The sequence below is a fragment of the Ananas comosus genome, linkage group 19 (assembly GCF_001540865.1).
Source record: "Ananas comosus cultivar F153 linkage group 19, ASM154086v1, whole genome shotgun sequence".
Taxonomy (NCBI): domain Eukaryota; kingdom Viridiplantae; phylum Streptophyta; class Magnoliopsida; order Poales; family Bromeliaceae; genus Ananas; species Ananas comosus.
Window position 1 is genome coordinate 10,371,256 of NC_033639.1, and position 26,036 is coordinate 10,397,291.

At 36.3% G+C, this 26,036-nt stretch overlaps 1 protein-coding gene across 2 annotated transcripts; it reads left to right on the forward strand.

The window, feature by feature from the left end:
• On the forward strand, positions 478–25,999 carry LOC109724660 (BEACH domain-containing protein B). 2 transcript variants are annotated; one of them, XM_020253548.1, is made up of 41 exons: positions 478–740; positions 1,157–1,401; positions 1,906–1,969; positions 2,535–2,742; positions 3,708–3,884; positions 4,492–4,812; positions 5,454–5,676; positions 5,796–5,849; positions 6,127–6,576; positions 7,463–7,790; positions 8,625–9,086; positions 9,173–9,331; positions 9,448–9,597; positions 9,866–10,021; positions 10,156–10,197; positions 10,289–10,633; positions 10,778–10,951; positions 11,949–12,109; positions 12,215–12,524; positions 12,630–13,059; positions 13,161–13,497; positions 13,657–13,845; positions 14,451–14,712; positions 14,857–15,063; positions 15,141–15,362; positions 15,447–15,623; positions 15,785–15,906; positions 16,754–17,215; positions 17,331–17,541; positions 17,817–18,038; positions 18,433–18,894; positions 19,299–19,613; positions 19,731–20,183; positions 20,294–20,340; positions 20,451–20,544; positions 20,665–20,871; positions 20,994–21,119; positions 21,211–21,582; positions 23,457–23,688; positions 24,261–25,024; positions 25,395–25,999. In XM_020253548.1, exons 2-40 carry the CDS (start codon positions 1,280–1,282, stop codon positions 24,959–24,961), a joined length of 9,756 nt encoding a protein of 3,251 aa, XP_020109137.1. In that variant the 5' UTR covers positions 478–740; positions 1,157–1,279; the 3' UTR covers positions 24,962–25,024; positions 25,395–25,999. The 2 variants fall into 2 exon arrangements, with proteins under 2 accessions (XP_020109137.1, XP_020109138.1); XM_020253549.1 differs by lacking the exons at positions 478–740; positions 1,157–1,401; positions 1,906–1,969; positions 2,535–2,742; positions 3,708–3,884 and having other exon boundaries at positions 4,679–4,817; positions 25,326–25,999.

Sequence of the window (26,036 nt, forward strand, 5' to 3'; positions counted from 1 at the left end):
CAGCGGATGTGGATACGCGAAATTTTATCTTAATCCGAATTTGAACGGAACAAATTTATTCTATAATAATTTTTATATTTAAATATTAAAAATAAAAATTCGACGAATATGAAAATAAATATAGATTTTCACCGTACCGATCCAAATCCGAATTCGAATTTATTTTATATTATATATAATATGTATATAAAAATTTGATATTATATTTAAATTTAAATTTAATATAATATATTTAGAAATATTAAAAAGAGAAATAATTATTTCGAATTTGAATTTTTCGACGGGTACAGATTTGGATATAAATTTTTAAAATTCGTCAAATTCAAATTTTGGGTTTGGAGTTGGTTTCGGATTCGGATTTTGGAAAATCCTCCCGAATCCGACGTATGAATCCCTACCTCCACCTTCCTAATATTTTAATAAAATATTTTAACAAATTAGTTTTAATCTAATCTAAAAACTTAGCCCCCGCAGCCCCCTTTTTTTCTTTTTGTTTTTTTAACATATGTAAATAAATCTCCTCCGATCTCACGGTGCTCCCCTCGATCTCCCATGTCGGGTCTGCGCCTTTCTCGCGCTGTGTCGAAGCTCTCGTAACACAACGCGACGAGGAAGAGGAAGAGGAAGAGGAAGAGAACAAGTAGCGGAAAAAGGAGGAGGACGACGACTACGAAGAGGAGAAGCTCCCTCTCCGATCTACTCTTCGATCTCACCATCTCCTGATCCGATCTCCGGTATAGGTAATTCGATGTCTCTCCGCCTCTGATTCCGCTTCTGTACCCACGAATTCTATGTATTTGAGGAGAAATCGCGGATCGGGAGCTCGGATTGGATAGGAAACGGAGAACTCGCCCCGAGTAGTGTTTTCTATTAGCTAGCGTTCTATTTGAGCAGCTGCTTCTCGATTTATAGCCGCATTTGATCCATTCTAGGAGCTTTGATCTCTTTTGTTGTGTATTTTGTTGGTTTGGATGTGTAAAATATGTGTGGTTATGTATACGTCGTGCGTGGAGCTTCAGTTGACTCTCAGATTCGATCCCTTCGCATAAATCGAGAATTGGAGCTCACTGTACTATTCAGTTCGGGATTGCTGGGTGCTGGGATTTTCATTGAGTTTCTTAAATTTTGCGTTGCTCTCTGGTTTGTTTGGTTGCAGGACATTTACTCGTGATTTCGCAAGTTGCGAAAATGGGAGTGAGTAAGGAAGTAGTTAGGGTTTATTCATTATTTGGTTGACCAGCTTGTAACGTTTCCATGTGGCGCACCTCGCATCGAAGGCATGAACATGTTGAAAGGCGTTGCTGACCTCATACGGAGGTCATCTGCTGGACAAGCCGGGGAAGGAGGATCATGGGCGAATTCCAATAAGCTCTCAGCTCCTACTCCAAGGATCCGCTTTGGGTATGCTCTCACTATCACTTCTTCAATGTTTTTGTTATCTTGGTAAATTGGGGATTATCAGGACCTTTTCCATATTGATTTATCAGGTTGGAGAGAATGTTGTTGGAGTATTTACTTGTTTGCTGATATTTTTGAACCTCTTAGTTCCTTTCTTCTTGTTGTTTGTTAGGAGTTAAATTGGATTAAGTAACTTGTTGCAGAGAGATTATAAGTTTGGTTTCCGAGTAAATGAAAGATGATGTTCAGTTGCATGTATTGCTTGGGTCATGGTAAACAGTGTAAATGTAATCTTTTATGGCTCACCTCATGATGCATTCGACATATTGCCATGCTTAATTACCTAGTTCGGTTTCATTGATATTTCTATGTAAAATAGATAATTTAGATCTTTGATGCAATTTATGATGTCAATGTGTTAACTTTTATTCTTAAAGGAAAATTGTTTGAACTACATTCAACTATTATTAGTCCTTGGTTGATTTTTTTTTCTTTTTTTTTTCCTAGTGATTTTGATGAAGAGGCAGTCCTAAGCACACTCTGGCAAAGATATGAGAATACAATTGATAAGGTATTGCAATACTAGCTCACATTGGTTGACTTTTATGCAGTCATTTTAGTCTAATATTAGTACACATTGGTTACGGACTTTTTGTGATGTATTCGACTACAATAATTCATCATTATTCTCTTCATAACCAATACCATCCTATCTTCACAGTCTGATCAAAGTAACATGACTTTGCATTTTCATAGAATTTTGGCCCCTCCGACCTATTTTCTTATTTCGTATTGGTAGCATTTGCATGAATTATGTTTCTTTGGTAGCATTTGCATGAATTATGTTTCTTTGGCCTTTTGGCTTATTCCTTCCTTCGAAATAACAAAGGAGAACTATTTCTTCTAGACTCTTTTCATGGATAGAAAAACTTTTGAGTTTGTTCAGCAAAATTTAACATGGATGAATTTATTAACAATCGCCTTCTAATATAGCAACAATAGATGGTCACTTTTATAGATTCTGATTAATTCATTGTAGTAATGCTTTGTATTAACTTTATATAGTAAAACTTAGTATTGTAATGCCTTGATCAATTGTTATTGCTTTCTTCTTTGTTTGCACAACCATCTTCTAGACTGAAAAGAGGAAGTCGTTGCAAGTTTTTCTGCTGCACTTCATACAAACTTATAAAAACTGGGAGCCGCTGCATAATGGCCTAATACAAACAGCTCAAGCATCTGGATCTGACGATATACTTGTTGGATGCTCTGGAGGGCATCCTCCTGAGGTCATTCTTATTTTAGTCCAGGAGATTGCTCGAATAACTTCACTTGTTAGCGAGTGTAAGTGAATTTCATAGATTCTAATGTTTTTCACTTGAAAGTTGCTTCTTTTTATGCATGTACTGATCTTGGACTGACTGTCTCATAGATTTCAGCATTTTAGTCCAGGACTGACTATTCTAATAAATTCAATCTTTTCTCGCTGGCCTCTTAGCTGGTCACCGTCATCTTGTATTTATTACGATTGGGATTGCACTTCCATTTTATTTTTACCACAACCATGTCCATGTGATATAAAATTGCTTCTTTACATGTTTCTATGGTTTATGTGGCACCTCAAATGTTTGTCACAAGCATTATGCATTCCTATGGATGCATTATGGGGTATTTTTGCTTGATCGAGACTTGCGATGTGGTTTCATTGATATGCACTTGAATATCTTGTAATGGATAATTTGGTTCAGCCTTGCAATACTGGTCTTATTCGTTGACTTTGTCACACATGTACCTTGTTAACTATAATGATTGACTACTTGACCAACCGATAACCTATTTATGTCCTTGGTAGGCTGAAGTGATGGACTTATTAATAAAAAGTTAAATTGGTGGAATGATAACCTTATCATTCTGGGATAATGAACAGTATCTGTTGAACCATATAGGAAGCTGCTGTTCTTCTAACGCTAAAAGAGCTATTAATAGCCACACAAGGTTCAAGAGCATTAGAACATGATGTTTGAAACAAGCATACCTATATATACAAATTGTCTTGCAAAAATATGAGCTACATTGTGAAGTTACTCTCAACTTGTTTCCAAGTTTTAATTTATGTAGCTTTGTCTCGTAAATCAAGTGTTTTTTTTTTTTTTAAATTGTGGTACGCTATATAACTAAATTTACATAGCAAATTTGTAAACGTTATAGCTTATTCTTCTTATGAATTTTCATTCCCTGATAATTATATAAAATTGGTTTACACTGATCAAAGAAGGACCTCATTTGTTCTTCTCTTTATTTGATTTTAGTGGGGAATACTGCAGTGGAACCTAGTGCTGATCTTTCGGAGCAATTGATTAATTTGGGATTAAATACTGACGTGTTGTATATTTTGAACTGCTTGGCAATCATAATTCGTTCGATTCACAACTGTAGAGTATTTTGCTATTATGGAGGCATGCAAAAGATCATTGCTCTTCTCAAAGGTAATCTTATGCTATAATGATAGTAAATTTTGTGTGTGCTCTTTTTTGTGTTATACTTGAGTACTTGCTGTCACACCATTTGATATCATTCAACTCAAGCATTCTTGTTCCATGATTCCGTCAGCAAACTTAGTGTTATATATTAATTCTGTTGACTACAATGGTTGTATTTTCAAAGTAAAATTATTATGTATGATCCCCTCTTTTGAGGAAGTGAGCTGTCGTTGCCTTAACATTTTGCTTTCACGGCTTTGGCAATCCACAATGGTTGGGATGGCAATGTTAACTATCGATAATATTTTCGCATTGTGTATTTGGTAGAGAGAAAATTTTCTTTCTTAGTAGTTTCACGTTCCTAGAATCTTGGATGTGCATCAGCTTCTGCTTCTGGTCACGTATAATTTAAGTGCCTCCTTTCCTTTTCCTTTTCTTCTTCTCATGCTTAGTTCTTAGTCTTATTCTGACCAAGTATTTTTCAATGTTCAATTGGTTAAATTCTTTGATGGTTGGTGATTATCAGTATTCTGATTATTGATGTTTATTGGTGTTTTAATTGTACAAGACCTTGGAAGTGCTATGTATCTAACTTGTGCATTCATCTCTCCAGCTTCTGTAGTACAGCTAAAGACCTTGACCAGTTCACTTGCTGTAGATGAACAATTATCCAGTTGTAGCATAGAGAAGACCAGGGTGATGCAAAAGATACTTGTTTATGTTGTTACAATCATTTCAACCTTCATGGAATTGAATTCAAATGCAACAAAGAAGTCTCAATATGTAGATACTGCTGAACATCCATTTTCAAAGGACAACCTGTATGAAGGTACCACAGGCAGTCCAAAAAGTTCAATCCCTGAAGCGATGATCTCTTGGCGCCAAAAGGCAATTGTATTAGTGATGGAAGCCGGTGGTGTCAATTGGTTAGTAGGTAAGGTAGGCCCTTCTCGTTTGTATGCATAAAATTACACACCTGAATTTAAATGTTTATTATATCCAAGTGGGTGAATAAAGGAAGAACTTTTGTATACAATTTTGTTAAGAGAATAGGTACTTCTTCTAAGAAAATCAAATCTTTGTTCAATTTGAACATGCATGACAATATGAATAAATTTGTTACACATTCTTTGAAGGAATTATCAAAGCAGTAAGGTGTTCTCAAGACATCTCTGGTACTTAAAAGTGTATTTTGCTGGCATTTAGCAGCATGCTGCAGAAGCTCATGTGGCGAAAAAGAGAGTAAAATAGGTAGACCATGTGAAGACTGATAATTGCAAGACAAAGGATGAACAACTTCATGTTAGGGAATTAAAAATAAGGATAGCAACTTTGATTATCTTGACGTTAGTAGCTAGCATTACAAAACTCTATCAGGACCTCATTCGTGAAAAATTATTCATTGATCCTTGCATAATTATCAAACAGACTATTCTAAATATGCTCTTGTGAATATCAATGAGATATTTGGACTGCTCATCTGGTTGTGCTGTTATAGTTTCTTGCTTGCATACTTATTGTCTTTGTATAATATGAATCTTATAATTATAATATTTAAAATAATTTCTTTTCCAGAGCTTTTACGGGTTATGCGAAGACTGAATCTGAAAGAGCAATGGACTGATATATCCCTCCATTACATAACTTTGGGCACTCTAAGATCTGTTCTATCTGAAAATACCCGAGCACAAAATCATTTCAGAAGCATTGGGGGACTTGAAGTTCTCTTGGATGGGCTTGGACTTCCATCAAGCAAATTTTCGATTTCAAAGCATTCCTTGTTCTCTGGAGATGAAAGGTGGACTTCTGATTTCTGACTATGTGTAGAACGGCATGTCTCTATTTGTGTTCTTTCATTTTTATGTTTATCATATTCGTATATGATATTCAGTTCTGAAATACTGATTAATTTTGCAGAATTGAAATCTTCCAGCTCCAGATACTTTCTTTGGAAGTCCTACAAGAATCAGTGTATCCTGAATTTTGTTATTGCTGGAATTTCAAGTTTAATTTCTTAATGTTCTTGTGCAATTTTAAAATAAATGCTATGCATGTTCAATTTGCTATTTTTTTACTTGCAGTCTATCAATTTTACATATTATTCTAAAGTGGGCTAACAATGGAAGCTGCTTATTATTTCTAACTTATTGTAAGCAAGGTCAGACATGAGTAGTCCAACTTCCACTTGTATAAGTTTCCATGTAACCTTTTGGTCACATTATGAGTGGATCCTTAATTACTGCCTCAGATTTGGCAATTTGAACAATTTGCAATTCCTATGTGAAAATGGACGGATACAGAAATTCGCAAACAGCATATGCTGGCCTGCTTTTATGCTTCAGGAGTTTCGTCGGAAAAAGATGAGCAATCTTGATTCTCAAAGGGGTAGTTTGAGGTCTGCGAATGATACTACCGACAAGTCAGATTCATCAGAACTGTATCCAGGTCAAACCGATGTTCCTAACTTAACAGAATGGAACGAATATTCTGTAAAATTGAGTAGAGCACTCTGTTCTTTCCTTCTGCCTCCTGAAGAGATCAATTTTCATCATGACAAAGTCTCTGCTAGTCGATGTTCTCTTCCTGTCTCATTGGCCTATTGGGAACTTTCTGTGAGATGGATCATAAAGGTTCTACTAACTGTTTTTCCATGCATTAAGGCCTGTTCTAATGAAAGTGACTTACCAAACCATGTAAGGTAAATGTGACCGATAAATGTTGCCTTTGTATTTAATACTTGACTTAAATATATGCCTTTTTCATTTTTCATATCTTGCTACCTATATTCGCTTTCCTTTTAATCGGAGAAAGTAAATATACGCGTTTTTCCGGATTCCAGAAAGTCTAACTTTCTTTCCTGTACATCTCATTGATATATGAACTGTTGCAACTTGCAGAATTATTTACCGAGTTGTAGCTCTGCTGTTAAATTTTAAGGCTAGTGAAGAAGCTTTACATTGAAAAACCTGGTTTGAGGAATATAGTTTCAGAAAGAAGAGTTAAAATTTCATGGTAATGCTCTCAAATTTCTTCATCTTTGAAACTGAGAAGCTGATAATGCAAAACTTCTGAACAGCTCTGTCGATTGCGCATGATGGGAGTTGACTATATTACATAAATGAAGTGGTGATATAGGTTGAAGGCATCTTTGATAACATGAATAATGCTTGTGCAATTTGCCTTCATTAATACTCCATTGATAGTCACTTTTTTAGATAGATTACGGCATTGAATGATTTCACATGATGCTATTATCACTTGACGCTATTAGCTATGACTATATCCAATGAAGAAGATTGCCTGCTATTTTTCTCCCAATTTGTCTAGTTTCTTGTTAGAGGTTTCCTATATGTCACTAGCAAATGTAGATAACCAACTATTCGGAAATGTGTTCAAACGAGTTTTTCTAAGGTGCTTTATTAGGTCTACAGTAGTTGCAGTTTGAGTAAGATTTATGAAATTAAGCTTAACAGTTGCCAGGATTACTGGATATTTGTCTATATTTTTTTCAATGGCACAGTTGGTCTTCTTCACTCTGTCATTCTTAATCTTTTATATACTTTTTTCATATTCTTTTTCTGCAGGATTTTAGCCAATACTTTTCAGCATTACATCCTTTGTGCATTCAGAAAGGTTCTTGTTTCTGCACCAGCTCTTCTAGAAGTCTTTCGGAAGGAGGGAGTATGGGACATGATTTTCTCGGAGAAATTTTTTTATTTCGGGCCATCCTTAGAGGAAGTATGTTTTGGGTCTGGCGTACCAACAGAACATGATGCAATAAACTCTAAACAACCTGCAGATTCTGAAAGATTTGAGGAAGAGACAAAGCAAATTGGGGTCGAGATTCTTCAAGTGGAGGCAATTTCCTTTTTGGAATTTGCCGCAACACTGAGCACAAATACAAATAACTTGGTAATTACTAATTTTTTTTTTATTTTCCTATGCCTAGTTGTTTATACTGGAAGTCTTGCCCAATGCTATATATACTTGGAAAAGCTACACAGGACTAGAGGTAGCAGACTGCTGTAGTCCTGTGCCAAATTTTATGCACTAGACTTACTGACATGTTGAATTTGCCAAAACCCCAGGTAGGGGTGGTAGACACCTGTTAAAGGGATGCTAGTGCTCATCAATAGTAAATTCCAGTTTGCTGCTAACCATGAATGCATAGTTTTTGGTTCCTTCTCCTAGAGGTTCTATGAACTTTCTCTGTTTTAGTTAAACAAAGTAGCATCACCTTTGCCTTTGAATAGAATTTCTCTTTCGGTGGTTCCATGAGCGGAAACTATAGCCATCTAGGCTTTCAAGACAAGCCCAACTTTGACTAGTTTACGTTCACAATGAAGTTTGCTTAGATGTCTGGCCAGAATTGGCTGAATAATGCAATTTGCTCAATCTTTCATAGTGTCTTCTCTTTATTTCTTTTTGTTTTCTAAAGAAAAGTCTTCTTACTTTTGAGTAATGTCTCTGCTACCAACCTTATTGGAGAAAGCTTTAGTGAATTATGATGGCACATTTGGCCCATAATTTCTATAGATGATGCCTTTTGCTTTATTCCTTTACATTACTTCTCCATAACTATAATTCAAGAACCACTAATATTTTCTTTTGACTTGTCATATTTCTTTTGTCTAATAGTAACTGTTGTGTTTGCATGATATTTCTGTGGCTAAGGCTTGATTTTTCTTCTTTTCTTCAGTCATTCATTCATTCTTTGGTTTTTTTACGCCCCCTCTTTGTTTGCAGCCAGAATGCTCTGTTCTGTTAGTTATACTTGAACAATCTGCTTGTAATTGTGAGGTGGCCAGTATTCTTTTGAAGAGCATGCACCGTATACTGCAACTTTCTACTGAACAAACTGTAGCTTCTTTGAAGTCATTGGATGGAATTGCTCGAGTGCTCAAAGTGGCATGCGTTCAGGTTCAAGAAGTGAGAAAGTTGAGTCACTTGAGTCCTCATTCCGAGTATGAGTTTAGTGAAGGGTCTGATTTGAAGCAGCTTCAGATGGCTTCTTCAACGGAGCGAGCTAATAGTTGGCTCATTTGCATCGAATCATCCTTTGAACTTTTTAAAGAATATCTTGTGATGGCTGAGAATGGGAAATGCTTGGTTTTGCACAATGCCAGCTGCATTGATAGCTTGTTTGAATTATTTTGGGAAGAAAGTCTACGAAAGCATGTATTGGAGCAAATTCTTGGATTATTCAGGGTACAACAGTATCCTCTTTGCTTTCTCTTTTGATTTGTTTTTTTATTATTGCTGGTAATGATATTACTATTGTTTGTTGTCTTCAGTTGCCTCCATCATCCGCAGAAGATCATGCCGCAAAGTTGCACTTATGCTCCAAGTTCTTAGAAGTTTTCACTTGTGCAAAGGAACATGAAAACATTTTCGCAGAATTGTCAATGGATCTGTTGGTTTGCATGCGAGAGATCATACTTATTGATCAACCGGTAGGTTTTCTCATAGTAAAATGTGGATGCTAAGTTATCTAATTTCAGACCATTCTATGTTAGAAGCAAGTATGATTGCTGATATATGTTCTGTTGATTTTGTTACCTTTTCTCAGTATTATCAGACATTATTTTGCAAAGGGGAGTGTTTTCTGCATGTTGTCTCTTTGTTAAATGGAACTTTCAATGAGATTACTGGGGAGCTGCTGGTCCTCAATGTTCTTCAGACATTAACCTTGCTGCTTAGTGGAAATGACAACTCGAAGGTATTCTATCATTTTCTTAAGCTTGGACTATATTTGCATGCTCTAGGTAGTACATGCTATGGCCAGTTTCCCTATGTGACTCTGCTAAAGCCTTGTCTACCTTCATTGTATTCAAAATGTCGATTGAGGGTCCATGCATTCTTTCTTTTTCTTTTTCTTTTTTTCGCTTCTCTTTTCCTGATTCAGAATGTTCATATTGATGCTTTCATAAGCTTAATGAGACTAATAATTAACAATATGCCATCTAATTATTGTCTGCTAATTGTAGGCCACCTTTAGGACGCTTGTTGGTATGGGTTATCAGACACTGCAGAGCTTGCTACTGGATTTCTGCAAGTGGCTACCAACGGACAGTCTCTTGAATGCTCTTCTTGACATGCTTACTGATGGAAAGTTCGACATGAAGGAAAAAGTTGTAATAAAGGTTGGGGAAAAAGTTGTAATAAAGTTTGCACTTTGTAGGATCCTACAATGTATCTCCTATTAAGCTTACACTGTTGGAATATAATCTCATCGGCAGCATTGATATTTCCTTTATTATGTTTTCTTCTTTTGCAGAACGAAGATGTGATTATACTTCTCTTACATGTTCTTCAAAAGGTTGGCATTCTTATTTCCACTCCCCTTAATTTTCTCTTTAATTATTTAATCATATTAGCTCTTTGTAATAACAACAAGTTCTGGTGGGCAGAGCAGCACCTCACTTCAACATTATGGGCTAGATATCTTACAGAAGCTGTTAAAGGACTCCATAACAAACAGAACTTCCTGTTTCAGAGCAGGAATGCTTAATTTTCTACTTGATTGGTTTTCTGTGGAAGAAAGAGATGACATTACTTCGAAAATTGCTCAGTTAATTCAGACAGTTGGTGGACATAGTATCTCTGGTAAAGACATTCGAAAAATTTTTGCTTTTCTCCGCAGTGAGAAGATTGATTCCAAGCAAAACCACCGCTCCTTGCTCTTGAGAAGTGTTGGTTATATGCTCAAGGAAAAAGGTCCTGAAGCCTTCTTTGAGTTCACTGGCAGTGATTCTGTATGTACTTTCACTTTTCTTTTTGCTGTTTTCTTTCCAATTTCTTGTGACAGTTTGCTCTTATTTGCCTTGTGATGGCTACTATTTGATAGCTGAATTTACATCTTTGCAAATGACTAGCTAACATTCTCTTTTTCTTGGCAGGGAATTGTAATAAAAACACCTGTACAATGGCCATACAATAAAGGATTTTCTTTCTCATGTTGGCTCAGGGTAGAAAACTTTCCTGAGAATGGTATAATGGGCCTTTTTTCGTTTTTCACAGATAATGGAAGGGGGTGCTTAGCAATGCTTGGAAAAGGCACACTTGTTTTTGAGGTATCAGTGACTTTCATCCTAACATTTGAGTTTTCTTTTCCAACTATATTCCTTTTTTATATTTAAGCGATACACCATATTTATATAGGTTATATTTGTGTGGCAAAGGGCAAAGGGCTTGTCATATTTATATAGGTTATAGGTTATATTTAAATATAGGTCATATTTAACCGACCGTCCCTAGAGCAAGTGGCAAAGGGCTTGGTGGTTGGTACCCGAGACCCAAGTTCGAATCCTAGTTGATTCACATTTCCAGCTAAGTTTATTTCTAAATGAAATAAACGAAGCGGGTAGCGTGCTACCTATCTCTGAAAAAATAAAAAAATAAAAACATTTGTGTGTATGGTTACATTTGTGCAAAGCTTCAACAATGAGTTAATGACAGATGATAGTTTTTGAAAAAAAATAAGGTCTAATTATCATCATAAACTTGGATTAGGATATTGTGATCACTAAACGAGAGTTGTTTTTGCATTTTACCTTCTGAGTATTACGCAAAAACAGGAGAGCCTTATTCCCAATTTCATATTGAGCATGATACATGAATCTTTCAACTTTGCGTCATGGTTAAGGCTTTAGCAACGTACTCTGGTGGGCAAAGCTGAGCCAGAAAAACCTCCTCCATAATGAGGGTAAGTCTACATCTACGCTAGCTGGAGCCTAATGCATGAAGATGGCCTTTTTACCTGGATACTTCAACTCACTATTCAATTTTCCTGAATGAGTCAAATGTGTGAGGTAGCTTGACAACTGGTGTAGAATGTTTCTCGAACAAAATAATATGCATATATGTATATGTGTAAACAAATGTATTCCATTTATTTGTGCTTATATGGTTAGGTATGCGTGTATCTGGCATATATTATCCTTTGAGATGCTTGAAACCTTGTAACACGGTTTTTATGCTTTTTTAGCTGCAAACATTTTTAAGCCTAATGAAATCTAGTTGCTTGATTATCAACTGTTAAACTACTACATTTTTATTTATTTTTGCCAGTCTATCAACCAAAAACGTCAGTGTGTTTTATTACCTTTCAACCTTCTACCAAAGCAATGGCATTTCCTGTGTATTACTCATAGCATAGGTAGAGCATTCTCTGGTGGAAGCCAGCTCAAGTGCTATATCGATGGCGAGCTGGTATCGTCTGAAAAATGCAGGTCAGTACTGCTACTTCCCTTTTTTCCTCTCCCTTATTCTATTCAATATAAGAAAATTGTTATTCGTTTTTGTCTCATTGAAGAGCTTTGAGTTTGCTATCACAGGTATGCGAAAGTTAGTGATTCTATGACACGCTGTACCATAGGGACCGAACTCACACCTATTAGTGAGGAGGCTTATTCACTCAACTTTGAAAGAACATTTCCTTTTATTGGTCAAATGGGTCCAGTTTATATGTTTTGTGATGCCCTCTCTTTGGAGCAAGTGAAGGGAATACACTGTCTAGGACCTAGTTACATGTATTCATTTCTTGGTGACGAAAATCTCTTTGCTACTGATGACTCCCTGTATAAAGGAATTCTAGATGGAAAAGATGGTCTTTCATCAAAGATAATTTTTGGTTTAAATGCACAGGTTTTACTTCATATTATCACCTTTTTTCTTTGACATATCAAATTGCTAGAAGTTGAAGCTGACTTTGGAACTTCTTTCTTTTTTCTTTTCTTTATTCTATTTTAGGCTAGTGATAATAGAACCTTGTTCAGTGTGTCTTCACCACTTGAGGGTTTCTCCGATAAGGATATATTTGAAGCGACAGTTATGGATGGGACAAAGCTATGTTCTCGCCGCTTGCTGCATGAGATCATTTATTGTGTTGGTGGCGTTTCTGTATTTTTTCCTCTTTTGACACAGTTCGATAAGTCTGAGGTAGAAGGTGGAGAGTCTGAGTATACTTTGATCCGGAATATCACTAGTGAGACACTAGCAGCCCAAGTGATTGAGCTCATTGCATCCGTTTTAGATGGGAATGTTTCAAATCAACAACAAATGCAGCTTCTTTCAGGATTTTCCATTCTGGGCTTCTTATTTCAATCTGTTCCACCTCAGCAGCTGAATAAAGAAGCACTTTCCGCTTTGAAATACTTATTTGATGTTCTGAAAAATTGTGGTAAGCAGATGCTCAATTTACCTGATATGTCTTTCATCAATGCATTGGCTTCTTTTCTGTTTTGAGCTTTATGTCTACTCAATTTTTTCTGCCTGAATCAGGCATGTCAGAAGTTTTACTCAAAGATGCTCTTTCGCGAATTTATCTGAATCCGCATATCTGGGTATATGCAAATTATGAAGTGCAAAGAGATCTCTATATGTTTCTTATAAACTATTTCGAGAGTGAGAGCAGCTTGCTGCAAGCATTGTGTGGGCTCCCTCGGATTATCGATATCATACGACAATTTTACTGGGATAAAGCAGACTCTAGGTCCGCTGTAGGTAGCAAACCTCTTCTGCATTCAGAAACTAAACAAGTGATTGGAGAGAGACCAGGCCTAGGAGAAGTCCGGAAGATTCGGCTGCTTCTTTTAAGTCTCGCAGAAATGTGTTTGAGGTAGACTTCACCAATCACATTAGTAGTTTAGAATTTTTTTTTGTTAAAAAAATATTTCCTCTCACATTTCTATTGGTCATGAATGCTCTAACTATAGCAATACATATCAGTTACATTATCATAATTTACATAATAAAGGGGGAAAAAATGCGACCGCAGGCAAAAAATCTCCCAACCTGATATGAAGGCTCTTATTTCCTTTTTTGAGAGAAGTCAAGATATGGCATGTATAGAGGATGTATTGCATATGGTTATTCGCGCTCTTTCTCAAAACTCTGTGCTAGCATCATTTCTGGAGCAAGTAAATTTGCTTGGTGGTTGTCAAATTTTTGTTAATCTTCTATCAAGGTTTGTGCTCTTTCTTCATATGATTATTGTAGCCAATTTATTAAACATTTCTGAAATTTTTAGCGGATGCAATGAAGACATCAAAAAAGTACTTCCTAGAAAGAAATTGTCTTGAAACATATTGTTTGAAATTGTCAGTGGAAGCACTGAAGACATAAGAAAAGTATTTGTTTAGTAGAAAGTACTCAAATTTATACTCAACCTTTCAAAATCCTACTTCCTCTGCCACGTTGTTGTGCAAGAAATTTTGATGTACGCTATGAAAACTTATTGATAGTGAAGTGGTTCCTCGTGATTTTGTCCGGCAAAAGTATCATTACATTCTTGTAGTGGTTGCATTCCTCAAACTGAACTAACATGAAATAGAAGTGCACAGAGAATACTTTTTCATATCAGGTAGTTATAGGTAGTTTCAGCTTTCTCTTTATAAGTAATATTTTTTTGTACTCTACTGGGTACTTAATTTGTAGATGAGGACTGTTGCTTCCTTTGTATTGGCATTGGCATTTTGGTCTTCTTTTCACCTCTGATACATTCATTATGCAATGGATATTTGATCACATGGCATTTTTTTTTTTTTCGTTGGGGTGTTGGTTTTATCTCAGGGAACTCGAACCAATTAGGCTGCTGGGTCTACAATTTCTTGGTAAGCTTTTGATTGGACTTCGATCTGAGAGGAAAGGTGCAAAATTTTTTAGCCTTGCAGTTGGGAGAACCAAATCTCTCGCCGACAATCAAAGGAAAGGAATAATGATGCCCCAGCTTATTTTTTCTGCAATATCTGAAAAATTATTTAAATTCCCATTATCAGATAATCTTTGTGCCACATTGTTTGATGTGCTTCTTGGAGGTGCTAGTCCTAAACAGGTAAGATGCTGCAGTACATGAAGTTTATAGTTTCTTGCCAGCACTTGTGCTATATCTTGGCTACTCTATACTTTAGTCTAATTAGTCATACTCCTTTAACAAATTGTACTCCTGATTTACGTCCCATTAAAATGTCTTGTACAGGTGATGCAGAAACAGGGTCTATCTGATGCACAGAAAAAAAAGAAAAGCAACTCCTCGGGACTCTCTTCTCACTTTGTCCTTCCTCAAATTTTGGTCTGCATCTTTAAGTATTTGCATTGTTGCAAGGATAACTCAGTACGTACAGAAGTCTTAGGCAACCTTCTTGGTTTGCTTGATTCAAATCCGTCAAACATTGAATCTCTGATGGTATTACTTAGTGTTCACTCTTCTTAGTTTCTTTACAAATTAGAAGTTGCAAGTTAATACGTGAATGCTTTAACCAGGAACATGGTTGGAGTTCGTGGTTGGAGATATCTGTGGAGCTTGATGTGTTAAAAAATTATAAAGTGGTGTCAGAATCCCAATCAGATAAATCAGAAATTAATGAACTAATTCTAGTTAGAAACCTATATTCTGTGGTGCTTTCCCACTATTTATATTTGGTAAAAGGCGGATGGCACCAGTTGGAAGAGACTATAAATTTCCTGCTGCTGAAGCTTGAAGAGGTAAGCAGAATAGTAAATATTCAACCTATTTGTAGAGCAGGGTTTTAGCTACAGTCTTGTTTCAACCGTGTACCTTGCCTGCAGGGAAAGCTATTGAATCCATGCTTGCTTCGAGACATCTTTAAAGATCTTATTGGGAGTTTGATTGAAATATCTTCTGAAGAAAATGTTTTCATGACACAGCCGTGTCGGGATAATGCCTTATATATTCTCAAGCTTATTGATGAGTTGCTAATAAATGAAAGTTCTGATAATCTACTGGTAAGTAATCAAAAGTGATTTGTAGCTGAACAACCGATTTTTTATCAAAATTTCTCTGTAATTTTCTATTTCTAGTAGTTTTTTGCAAAATTGATTCTAATTTCAAAATTGAATAGTAGAACTTAATCTTGGTCCAATCTTTATTCTTGTTGTTCTTGTAGTTTCCCGATATTGGACTCTCGTCAGGGTTTTCCTTTGATGGCCCACAGAGAGATAGTCCAAATGATGTCAGATCTGCTATAGCTGAAATATTGGATAGTGAGAGTATCAACCAACTTCCAAGGTAAATTAGTGTACCAATTCTGATTTGGTTTGATAATTATCATTTGGAAATGATGCATAATCCAAATGGCAAATATAAACCTGGATTTTATCTCTTTGCATGATGATCACCTAGTTGTTTTAATTCACTTGATGATGATGATGGCATTTCTTATGAATATAACTGCTACTTTGAAGGCTTAACTATTAACTTTCAAAATTAGGTTTGCCATTCTGTCTATTTTTGCTGTTACTTAGGATTTTACAAAGAACGCTTCCAATGCACAACCCTTTGATGCATGCCTCTACTTTAGTAATCCTGCTATTCCATGCTCTATCCTCTATTCCCTGCTCACCTGCTTTTTAAGCGATCAATTCATAATAATTACATTAATCCGAGGTTCATAGCAGGACTTCCTGCATATATATATATAATGATCCGATCCATTAGTAATATATATATATATATATGTGTGTGTGTGTGTGTGTGTGTGTGTGTGTGTGTGTGAGTGAGTGTGACGATCCGACCCACTAGCAATAATAACTCGTTAGGCCAAACCACTGGTCCAAAATGCTCAAGCCCGGTTATTATTATTTGGGTCTTAAATCATTCTATTCTTATTCGCAAATCGTTTCCCATCCAATGTGAGACTCGGATGGAACTATTGGGGCATTACAAATTCTCTCGGTTTAGGCCCTAATGTCCTTGTCAAGCCTAAATCTAATCACACGCATAAATCAGAATTACCGGGCAATGTGAGATTCTATATATTTACACATTACTTTATTTTGTTTTTCAACTTGTATCCCGTGTGCAGAGCTATTTTTCACTTTCCTTTCTACTTTTTTTATTTTCTGTCCATCTTTAGGCTTCCTTGGTGCCATAACTCTTTTGCTGATGAAAGCAATGAAATGAATGATGAGTGGTGGGAGCTATATGACCAAGCATGGATTCTTATTACTGAAATGAATGGAAAAGGTCCGAGTAAGGTGTTACCCAAAGGTCCAGCAGTGGGAGGCCCATCCTTTGGCCAAAGGGCTCGTGGGTTAGTGGAATCTCTTAATATTCCTGCTGCAGAAATGGCTTCTGCTGTTGTGTCTGGAGGAATCAGCAGTGCTTTAGGTGGAAAGACAATTAAATATATTGATAAAGCAATGATGCTGAGAGGAGAGAGGTGTCCACGAGTTATTTTCCATCTTGTAATCCTCTATCTTTCCAAAGCTGGGCTAGAAAGTGCTTCTCGATGCGTCCAGCAGTTCATTTCGCTGCTCCCCTCCCTTCTTACATCAGATGATGACCAAAGCAAGAACAGGCTGCACTTTTTTCTTTGGTATGTTTTTGGAACCACTAGCTATTCTTGGTAACCTTTCTTGACTGAATATGGAAAGAAAACTTGGTCAAATTTTGTTTTTGTTATATTTCTTTTGCAATTTGTTTGGTTTCAGGTCTTTACTCGCAGTTCGATCACAGTACGGAGGGATGGATGATGGAGCACGTTTCCATGTCATCTCACACTTGATTCTTGAAACTGTCATCTGTGGGAAATCTATGCTTGCCACTAGCATTTCGGGAAGGGATGATTCAATTGAAAACAGCAACAAAAAAGAAGCTGGATTCATACTTAACCTAATTCAAAAGGATCGAGTTATTTCCGCAGTGTGCTATCTAACTCTTTAGCATCTCACCATTCTTGACTTCTTTGTTTGATAATTCCATTTTAATTTCTTTTTTCATTATGCCTGAAGGAACCAAGTCTTAGCTTGAAATTAGTGGTTATTCTTCATCATCACAGTTTTCTTTCTTTTTCTTTATGCGCTGAAAGAGCTGAGAAACTACAAGAAAACGGAACTACAGCTGGTTTTGGAAGATCTAAGAATGCAGCTGCATTATTTAGTCTTTAATTGATATTTAGATGTCTGTGTTAATTTCAGGCAGTTGATGAAGCAAAATACATGAAGGCTGTTAAGGTTGATCGCATAAAGCAGTTGCAGGAACTTCGTCTTAAGCTTGATGAGCACTCTGTTGAAGAGCTAAACCAACTGCAGAACTTTGAAGATGAGGTTCAGACCAACAAGAGTGCTGTTCTTTCTGCGGATGACAGTAGAAAAGCTGTTTTTCAGCTTGCTTACGATGAGGACCAGCAAATTGTTGCTGTAAGTGTAATTTTTGTTCTTTTTAGTCAAACATATGATTTTACTATTGCCTTGGAAGTCTCTCCTGCAATTTAAGGCTTCTTTCACTTGACTGGAACTTCTACAGAGGTGCTATTTGAGTTGAGCCTTTTGAAGAAACATTTAATAGCTTGTTTATTAGAAACTCTCTAGTGGCCTCTTGCTGTAGCTGAAGTAGCAACTTCAAATTGAAGCTTTCGCTCTTGGGGCCTAGAAGCTTATTTCAGCTTTTTGCCCAGAGCAAGTTTATTTATTTATTTATTCTTTTTTTTGTTGTCAGATGGTTCATTTGCTGCTTCTCAGAGTAGCAGAGCCATTTGAGAATCAAGTCCTATAACAACCAATCAGTGTAGTTATAATTTGTGATTGATGACAGAATAAATGGATCCACATGTACCGTGCTCTGGTTGATGAGAGAGGTCCTTGGTCTGCTAATCCTTTCCCAAACAACACTGTAACACATTGGAAACTTGACAAGACAGAGGATAAATGGCGCCGTAGGCCCAAGCTAAAGCGCAATTATAAATTTGATGAACGACTTTGTCGTCCTCTGGCTGCTAAATCTTCCAATACAACAAGTGAACCTGTAGGCGAGTTTTTTGCTGGTTTAGGGGCTAACATTCCTGAGAAAATGAAGCATTTCCTTTTGAAAGGAGTGCGTGGAATCACAGAAGATAGTTCTGATCCAGGTGAAGATGTGAATGATCCGAATGGTTCTTCCCTTGTTAGTTCTTCAGAAAATCAAAGTTTGGAGAGTGTTGGAACTTCCTCTGATCATTTGGATAGCATTCGGGCCAAGGAGTCATCGTCTGCAACCCTAGATAATGATTTGAATGAGGTAAATCAGCCTTGTAAAATTATAAATTTAAGGTGAAAGCATACAACGTTACCTGAAGCTCCTGAACTATAATGTATTTTGAAAGGGTTCAGAAAATTAATGGTATTTTTAAATATCCATATGGGCATTTGGATTAAAATTTCTCTCTGCTAAAACTGAATGGTATTTTTAACTATTTTGTTGGAATATTCTGTTAATTGAAGGAATATTATGTAACTTGTTTGATGGAAAGAGTTAAGTTCTAACAGAACTTGGTAGAATTTTTGAAACTGAAATACGGCTTAGGTTCAGTAGTGAAATCAAAATATCTAAAGTTCAATAATTATTTCAAGATGTGCTATACTTTAGTAAGGCCTTTATTTCCCTAATGGCGACTATTTTTATGTTATTTTGTAATTATTTAGGTGCATCTATTAGTTCCCTGTGTGCTTGTAACACCAAAGAGAAAGTTGGCTGGGCATTTAGCGATTATGCAAAATGTTCTGCATTTTTCGGGGGAGTTTTTGGTCGAAGGTACTGGAGGATCATCTGTTTTCAACAGTTTTCAAAATCAGAAAAATCTGGACTCCACCAAATATGATCAAACAGGAGGTTTCCAGAAGCAGAAGCCAAATATTGAGCGTGGAAAAGGAAATGCTACTGATATTATAGAGTTCAATGCTTCAATGAATAATCGACCAAATAAAATTAAACGCCATCGGAGATGGAACCTGACTATGGTACTTGGCTTACTTAACTATTTGTTTGTACTTTGTATTGTTCTATATTGATTCTTTTCAGTTTGGTCTACCACTTGCTGTTAACTATAAGCCTAAATTGTTTCGTCTATTTGGCAGGTGAAAACAGTTCATTGGACTCGTTACCTCTTACAGTATACTGCAATTGAGATATTCTTTGCCGATTCAACTGCACCTATTTTTTTAAATTTTGCATCCCAAAAAGATGCTAAAAATGCTGGATCTTTGATAGTTTCTTTAAGGAATGAGTCTTTGTTTCCAAAGGGAAGTACCAAGGATAAAAATGGAATTATTTCTTTCGTCGACAGACGTATTGCTGTGGAAATGGCTGAAAGTGCCAGAGAGAGTTGGAAAAGAAGGGAAATAAGCAACTTTGAATATCTAATGACCCTTAATACTCTTGCTGGCAGATCATATAATGATTTAACTCAGTATCCTATCTTTCCTTGGGTATTGGCTGACTATTCCTCAGAAAAACTTGACTTTAACAAATCTTCCACTTTCAGGGATCTTTCAAAACCAGTTGGTGCATTGGATCTAAAGCGTTTTCAGGTATCACAAAATGCTGCTTTATTTGTGATTTACCTAGTACAATTGGTAAGTGGAGCAAAGCAGTTTCTAGTTGATAAATATGCAATAAAACTAGATTGTTCCCTATGCAGGTCTTTGAGGACAGATATCGTAACTTTTCGGATCCTGACATTCCGAGGTAACATAATCTTATTGTGATGCTTATGATGCCTTTGATTTTTTTTTTCACTTTCTTGGTAGTTAATGCAATACTGAAACTGTTGCATTATTCATTTTTGCCTCTTGCAGTTTTTATTATGGATCTCATTATTCAAGCATGGGCATTGTGCTCTATTACCTGCTTCGGCTTGAACCCTTTACAGCCTTGCACCGAAACTTGCAGGTATCATGTTATCATTCCTTTCATTTCTTGCAGACTTGTTACATTTTTTTTTCCCCTACTCTTGATTTTCTTTTACAATGGCTTACGTTTGTTATATATGTTTGACATGTATTTGGACAGGGTGGTAAGTTTGACCATGCAGACCGTCTCTTTCAAAGTACTGAGAGCACGTATAGGAACTGCCTGTCAAATACAAGCGACGTGAAGGAGCTCATTCCTGAATTCTTTTACATGCCCGAATTCCTTGTGAATTCGAATTCTTATCACCTTGGTGTTAAGCAAGATGGTGAACCCTTAGGTGATGTTGTTCTACCTCCTTGGGCAAAGGTATTGAATATTTCTTATGTACGGTAAAATGAAATTCAGATGTTTTATTTCTGTCTTCCTTTCTTTTCCTGTGTCTTTTTCTGCAAAATAATCAACTTCAAAATCTGAAATTTCTGCTTCAGGGCTCTCCTGAGGAGTTCATACACAAAAATCGAGAAGCCCTTGAAAGTGAATTTGTTAGTTCCAACTTGCATCATTGGATTGATTTAGTGTTTGGTTACAAGCAACGTGGCAAGCCTGCTGTAGAGGTATTATCGATCTTTTAAAAAAAAACTGAACTTGTAAAATCTTTTAGCGTTCTAATTTTGCTAATTGTAATAAAACTTACTTGGATTGCAGGCAGCAAATATTTTCTATTACCTAACCTACGAAGGTGCCGTTGATTTGGAAAACATGGATGATATGTTGCAAAAATCTGCTATTGAGGACCAGATTGCAAATTTCGGACAGACTCCGATTCAACTTTTCCGAAAAAAACATCCAAGAAGAGGGCCTCCCATACCGATTGCTCATCCCTTGTACTTTGCTCCAGGGTCAATAACACTAACTTCATGTGCTTCTAATATAACTAATCCCCCATCAGCTATCTTGTTTGTTGGCTTACTGGACTCGAACATAATCTTGGTGAACCAAACACTCACATTGTTAGCCAAACTGTGGTTGACGACACAATTGCAATCTGGTGGAAATTTCACATTTTCTGGATCCCAGGTTTGCTCAATATTTTTTCCTGGTCTAATAACTAGACAGCAACTATTTTTGGAAACAAGACAGTATATATATATATATATATATATATAGAACTAGGCTGGAATACTATCAATAGCACCAAGTTATTGGTGCTATTAGTTTTTTAGTCCTTGGATTAAAAAATGTGCGGTTAGGATGTGTGGGCCCCCTAGGGTTGAGTAAGTAGTTGATTGAATAGTATAATCTAACGGGTAAAAATAATCATAGGGGTTAATCTAACGGCAGAAAACTTGCTAGCACCAAGTGTTTGGTGCTATCGATAGCATAGCAGCCGGACTCTCTCTCTCTCTCTCTCTCTCTCTCTCTCTCTCTCTATCTATATATATATATATATGGAATTAGGCTACTATACTATCTATAGTACCGGAGCTCCGGTACTATAGTCTTATTTTTGATCTTAGGGTGTTCAAATTAACGATCCATACCGTTAAATATGATCTAGGGTATATGTAGTTCTTAGGAATAAAATTTTAGTTTTTTTCGACATTGTTTACTTAGTAAATAAATTATGTCAAAATGGACGGTGAAAATTGAATAATCTTTAAAATTTGAACATAAGACTTTTAAATTCAAGATCAAGAATATTAACCTTAATCTAGATAGTTTAAAGTATTTTCTATCAAAATTTGAAGAAATTTAGATTCTTCTACACCGTTAAACTCCAAACTTGCTATAGTAGCCATTGAAAATTGACAATTTTGAAAAGTGGTTTTATCATAAATGTAATATGTCGAAAAAGTATAAAATTTTATTTCTAAACTTTAAATACCCATATCAGTTTTAACTGTGTTAGATCGTTGATTTGAACACTTTAATATGCGAAAATGGACTATAGTACCGGAGCCCCAGTATATAGATGTTAGGAGGACTAGCTATATTATTATATATATTATATATATATATATTAGAGGAGAGAGAGAGATGAGAGAGAGATGGAATGAGGAGAGGAGAGAGAGAGAGTCGGTCTATTGATTAATAGCACGAAGACTTGGTGTACCAAGTTTCGCTTATATTAACCTTTGATATTTCACCGTTTAGATTTTATCAACCAACACTGATAAACGTAGGGGCCACATATCTAACACACATATTTTTATTATCTATGATGGCCAAAAGATTGGTAGCACAATGACTTTGTGACTATTATTTAGCCATAGTAGTAATTCTATATATATACTATACATATATATATAATAGAGAGGGAGAGAGAGGAGAGGAGAGTTGTGTGGTATGCTTATGGAAGACGGAGGTCCGTGGATTCAGTTGTTTTCGAATGTTCGGTTTCGAATCGGACGATCGGCTCCGTTAGGTTGATCTAGTAGTACTAGGAAATAAATTTTGCGCTTTTTCGATATATTTGCTTGATCGAAGGTGGTCAAAATCAATATTTTAACGGCGTGGATGAGCCGGTTGCAAGTTTAACGGTGTAGAAATATCCAAATCACATGAAATTTTGATAGAAAATTCTTTATACCATATAAAACAAGATCAATAACTTTGATCTAAACTTTTAATGTCATATCATGATATTTTGTAAGATTTTTATTTTCAGCCGTTGATTTTGAGTCACTTCGATCACTAGGCAAATGATATCGAAAAATCGCAAAATTTATTTTCTAGATACTTCAAATACTCTAGATCAAGTCTAACGGAGCCGATCGTCGATTCGAAAGTCCGAACATCGAAAACAAAGTGGAAGCACGGAACCCTCCGTGCTTCCATAAGCATCCTAGCCGCACTCTATATATATATATATATATATATATTTATTTATTTATTTATATCCAAGTGATTAGAACAATGATCTAATATTTATCTATGTGGTCTTTGTATAGGAACCGTTCTTTGGGTTTGGTTCTGATGTTCTTCCTCCTCGTAGAATCGGCACTCCACTTGCTGAAAATATCGAGTTTGGAAGACAGTGCCTAGCAACAATGCAGATTCAAAATGAGAATTATTTGGTTTCATGTGGCAATTGGGAGAATAGCTTCCAGATCATATCCCTAAACGACGGTAGGATTGTGCAGAGTATACGACAGCACAAAGATGTCGTCAGCTGTGTTGCAGGTAGTTATCATTTCTTTTTTTGCGTGAAGTGTAGGTGTACAATCGCATGTTGGTACTATTTGAAAGTTTTGTTGCTCGTTCTTGGTTTCTTCTTTCGTATCTTTTCACATGATGTATTTTTATTAGATAAAAATGTGTGAAGACCGTCATTTTGGAAGACTCCCAAACTTTACGTTCTCTGATTGACAACCCTCAATTTTGGCACATTTTGATTTGGGCTATTTCAGTCAATTGAATCAAGAAATCTGTTAAATTTAGTTGTTCAGTTAGCCAGTATCCATTAACTTCTAATAGAAACCACAGTTTGCTCACCTTATAAATGGGTGGAGCCATTAAGTTTAACAAAATCCTCACTTCAATTGATGGCAATAATTCAAATCAAAACATGACTGTTAATGAAAAGAAAAAGGATAGTCTGCGATTTTCTTTCCATAATGGCCTGAGTTAGAAGTCTTTAATATGTTTCCGCCTATTTTATATTGCATATTCTAAAAAAATTTAAATGTTCTTGTGCATTTCTCATTGAGAACATGGGCATTAACAACTTCTGTTCAACTTTGCGCGCATTGTAGTTTCATCTGATGGAAGTATACTTGCTACTGGAAGCTATGACACCACGGTTATGGTATGGCATGCCTATCGCGGCAGATCAACTGAGAAGAAATCGCGAAATGCCCAATCTGACTCCACTACAAAAGACCATGTTATTGCCGAAAGCCCCTCCCGCATCCTTTGTGGCCACGATGATATTATTACATGCTTGTTCATTAGCACAGAGCTCGACCTTGTTATCAGTGGATCTAAAGACGGTACCTGTATTTTCCATACATTACGAAAGGGAACCTACATACGATCTATTCAGCACCCATCTGGCTGTGGCTTGTCAAAGCTAGTGGCATCAAGGCATGGGAGACTAGTCTTTTATTCCGATGACGACCTTTCTTTGCATATGTATTCCATAAATGGAAAGCACATTGCCTCTTGTGAGTCGAACGGCCGTCTCAATTGTATTGAACTTAGCAGTTGTGGGGAGTACTTGGTGTGTGCTAGCGATCATGGGCAAATAGTTCTCCGCTCTATGCATTCTCTTGATGTTATTCAGAAGTATGAGGGTGCTGGGAAGGTAATAACTTCTTTAGCAGTGACGCCTGAAGAATGCTTTCTAGCCGGAACCAAGGATGGAAGTTTGCTAGTGTATTCTATAGAAAACCCTCTGCTTCGTCGAAGCAGTCTTTCCCGAAATAGTAAGACAAAATCTTCCGTGGTGGGATAGGTCGGGGAGGAATTCCGAGCCAGTGGATTTATCAAGTGAGGCTTTTCGGGAACTGGATAGAAGGTATAATTTCGTTTTGTAGAGGCCAAAATATTGATATATCACAATTGCTTTAACCCTCTCGATAATCAAAAGCTGTAGATAACCTCTCAAGTTTTTTGAGAATCCTGCACTTTCCTCTCTACAAAAGGGGTTAAAGCGCTAGAGTTCTATAAATCCCATATGGTTGTGGGTGAAGTGCTAGAGCTCTATAAATCCCAGGGTTATCAACATTTTTAGCCCTTTATAAACTTGTGCTTCTTTACACTTTTCATTTCTTGTATCTTATTTTCCTCCTCTCAGACTAATGCCATTTTTTTTTCAGATTGCTAGAGTTTGACAATGCACTAATGCTTGCCTCATAAGATATGCACTATTGAAATTATTATTTCAGATGGAATAGTGAAACTTCTCATGATAGGAAGAACATACATTCAAAGTGAGTGAAACCACCATCCTCCTTTCGACTTATTGTTATTCAGATGCACGGTGTCTCCATGAAATGAGATTGGTGGAGCTTCTGACTGTATTCTCCTAAAAGTCAATGAAGAGATACTAAGGTAAAAGTCCTTCGTATATTGAACCAGTTTTTCGTTCGTGGTGACTGTTATACACCACTATATTCAATAGTATTACATCTCATCGGGAAAGGAAATAGCTTTTCACCATCCCTTGTGTCTTTGGGGTGCATAGGGGACTAAAGGCTGGTGAGTGAATGAATGAATAAGCAACAATATCTTTTAAATCAAGAATCATAGATTTATTGTATTTAAAAAGCAAGTGTATAATTTTTTTTTTTTCTTTTCTTTTCCTGTGAGTGCTGTTCAGTATCTAAGTTAGAGAATTGGCTAGAGATTAAGCTAACATTCTTGTTCGTGGCACACTCTTTCCAGCACATAATGTATAGCTTTTACAGTTTATCCCAGGTTGGATTTGTATACGACTATCTTTGTTTTGGACATTGAAATATATTTACTTCTAGGATTTCTTATTAGGCTACATTTGAAGATATTCTGTGTTTCTTACTGTTTTTTTT

Excerpts from the sequence above, each read along its gene's own strand:
- LOC109724660 (XM_020253548.1), top strand. The coding sequence starts at position 1,280 with ATGAACATGTTGAAAGGCGTTGCTGACCTCATACGGAGGTCATCTGCT. Across the intron at positions 12,525-12,629 it reads TTTTTGGTTTAAATGCACAG|GCTAGTGATAATAGAACCTT; the intron begins GTTTTACTTCAT and ends ATTCTATTTTAG. Across the intron at positions 13,060-13,160 it reads TGATGTTCTGAAAAATTGTG|GCATGTCAGAAGTTTTACTC; the intron begins GTAAGCAGATGC and ends TGCCTGAATCAG.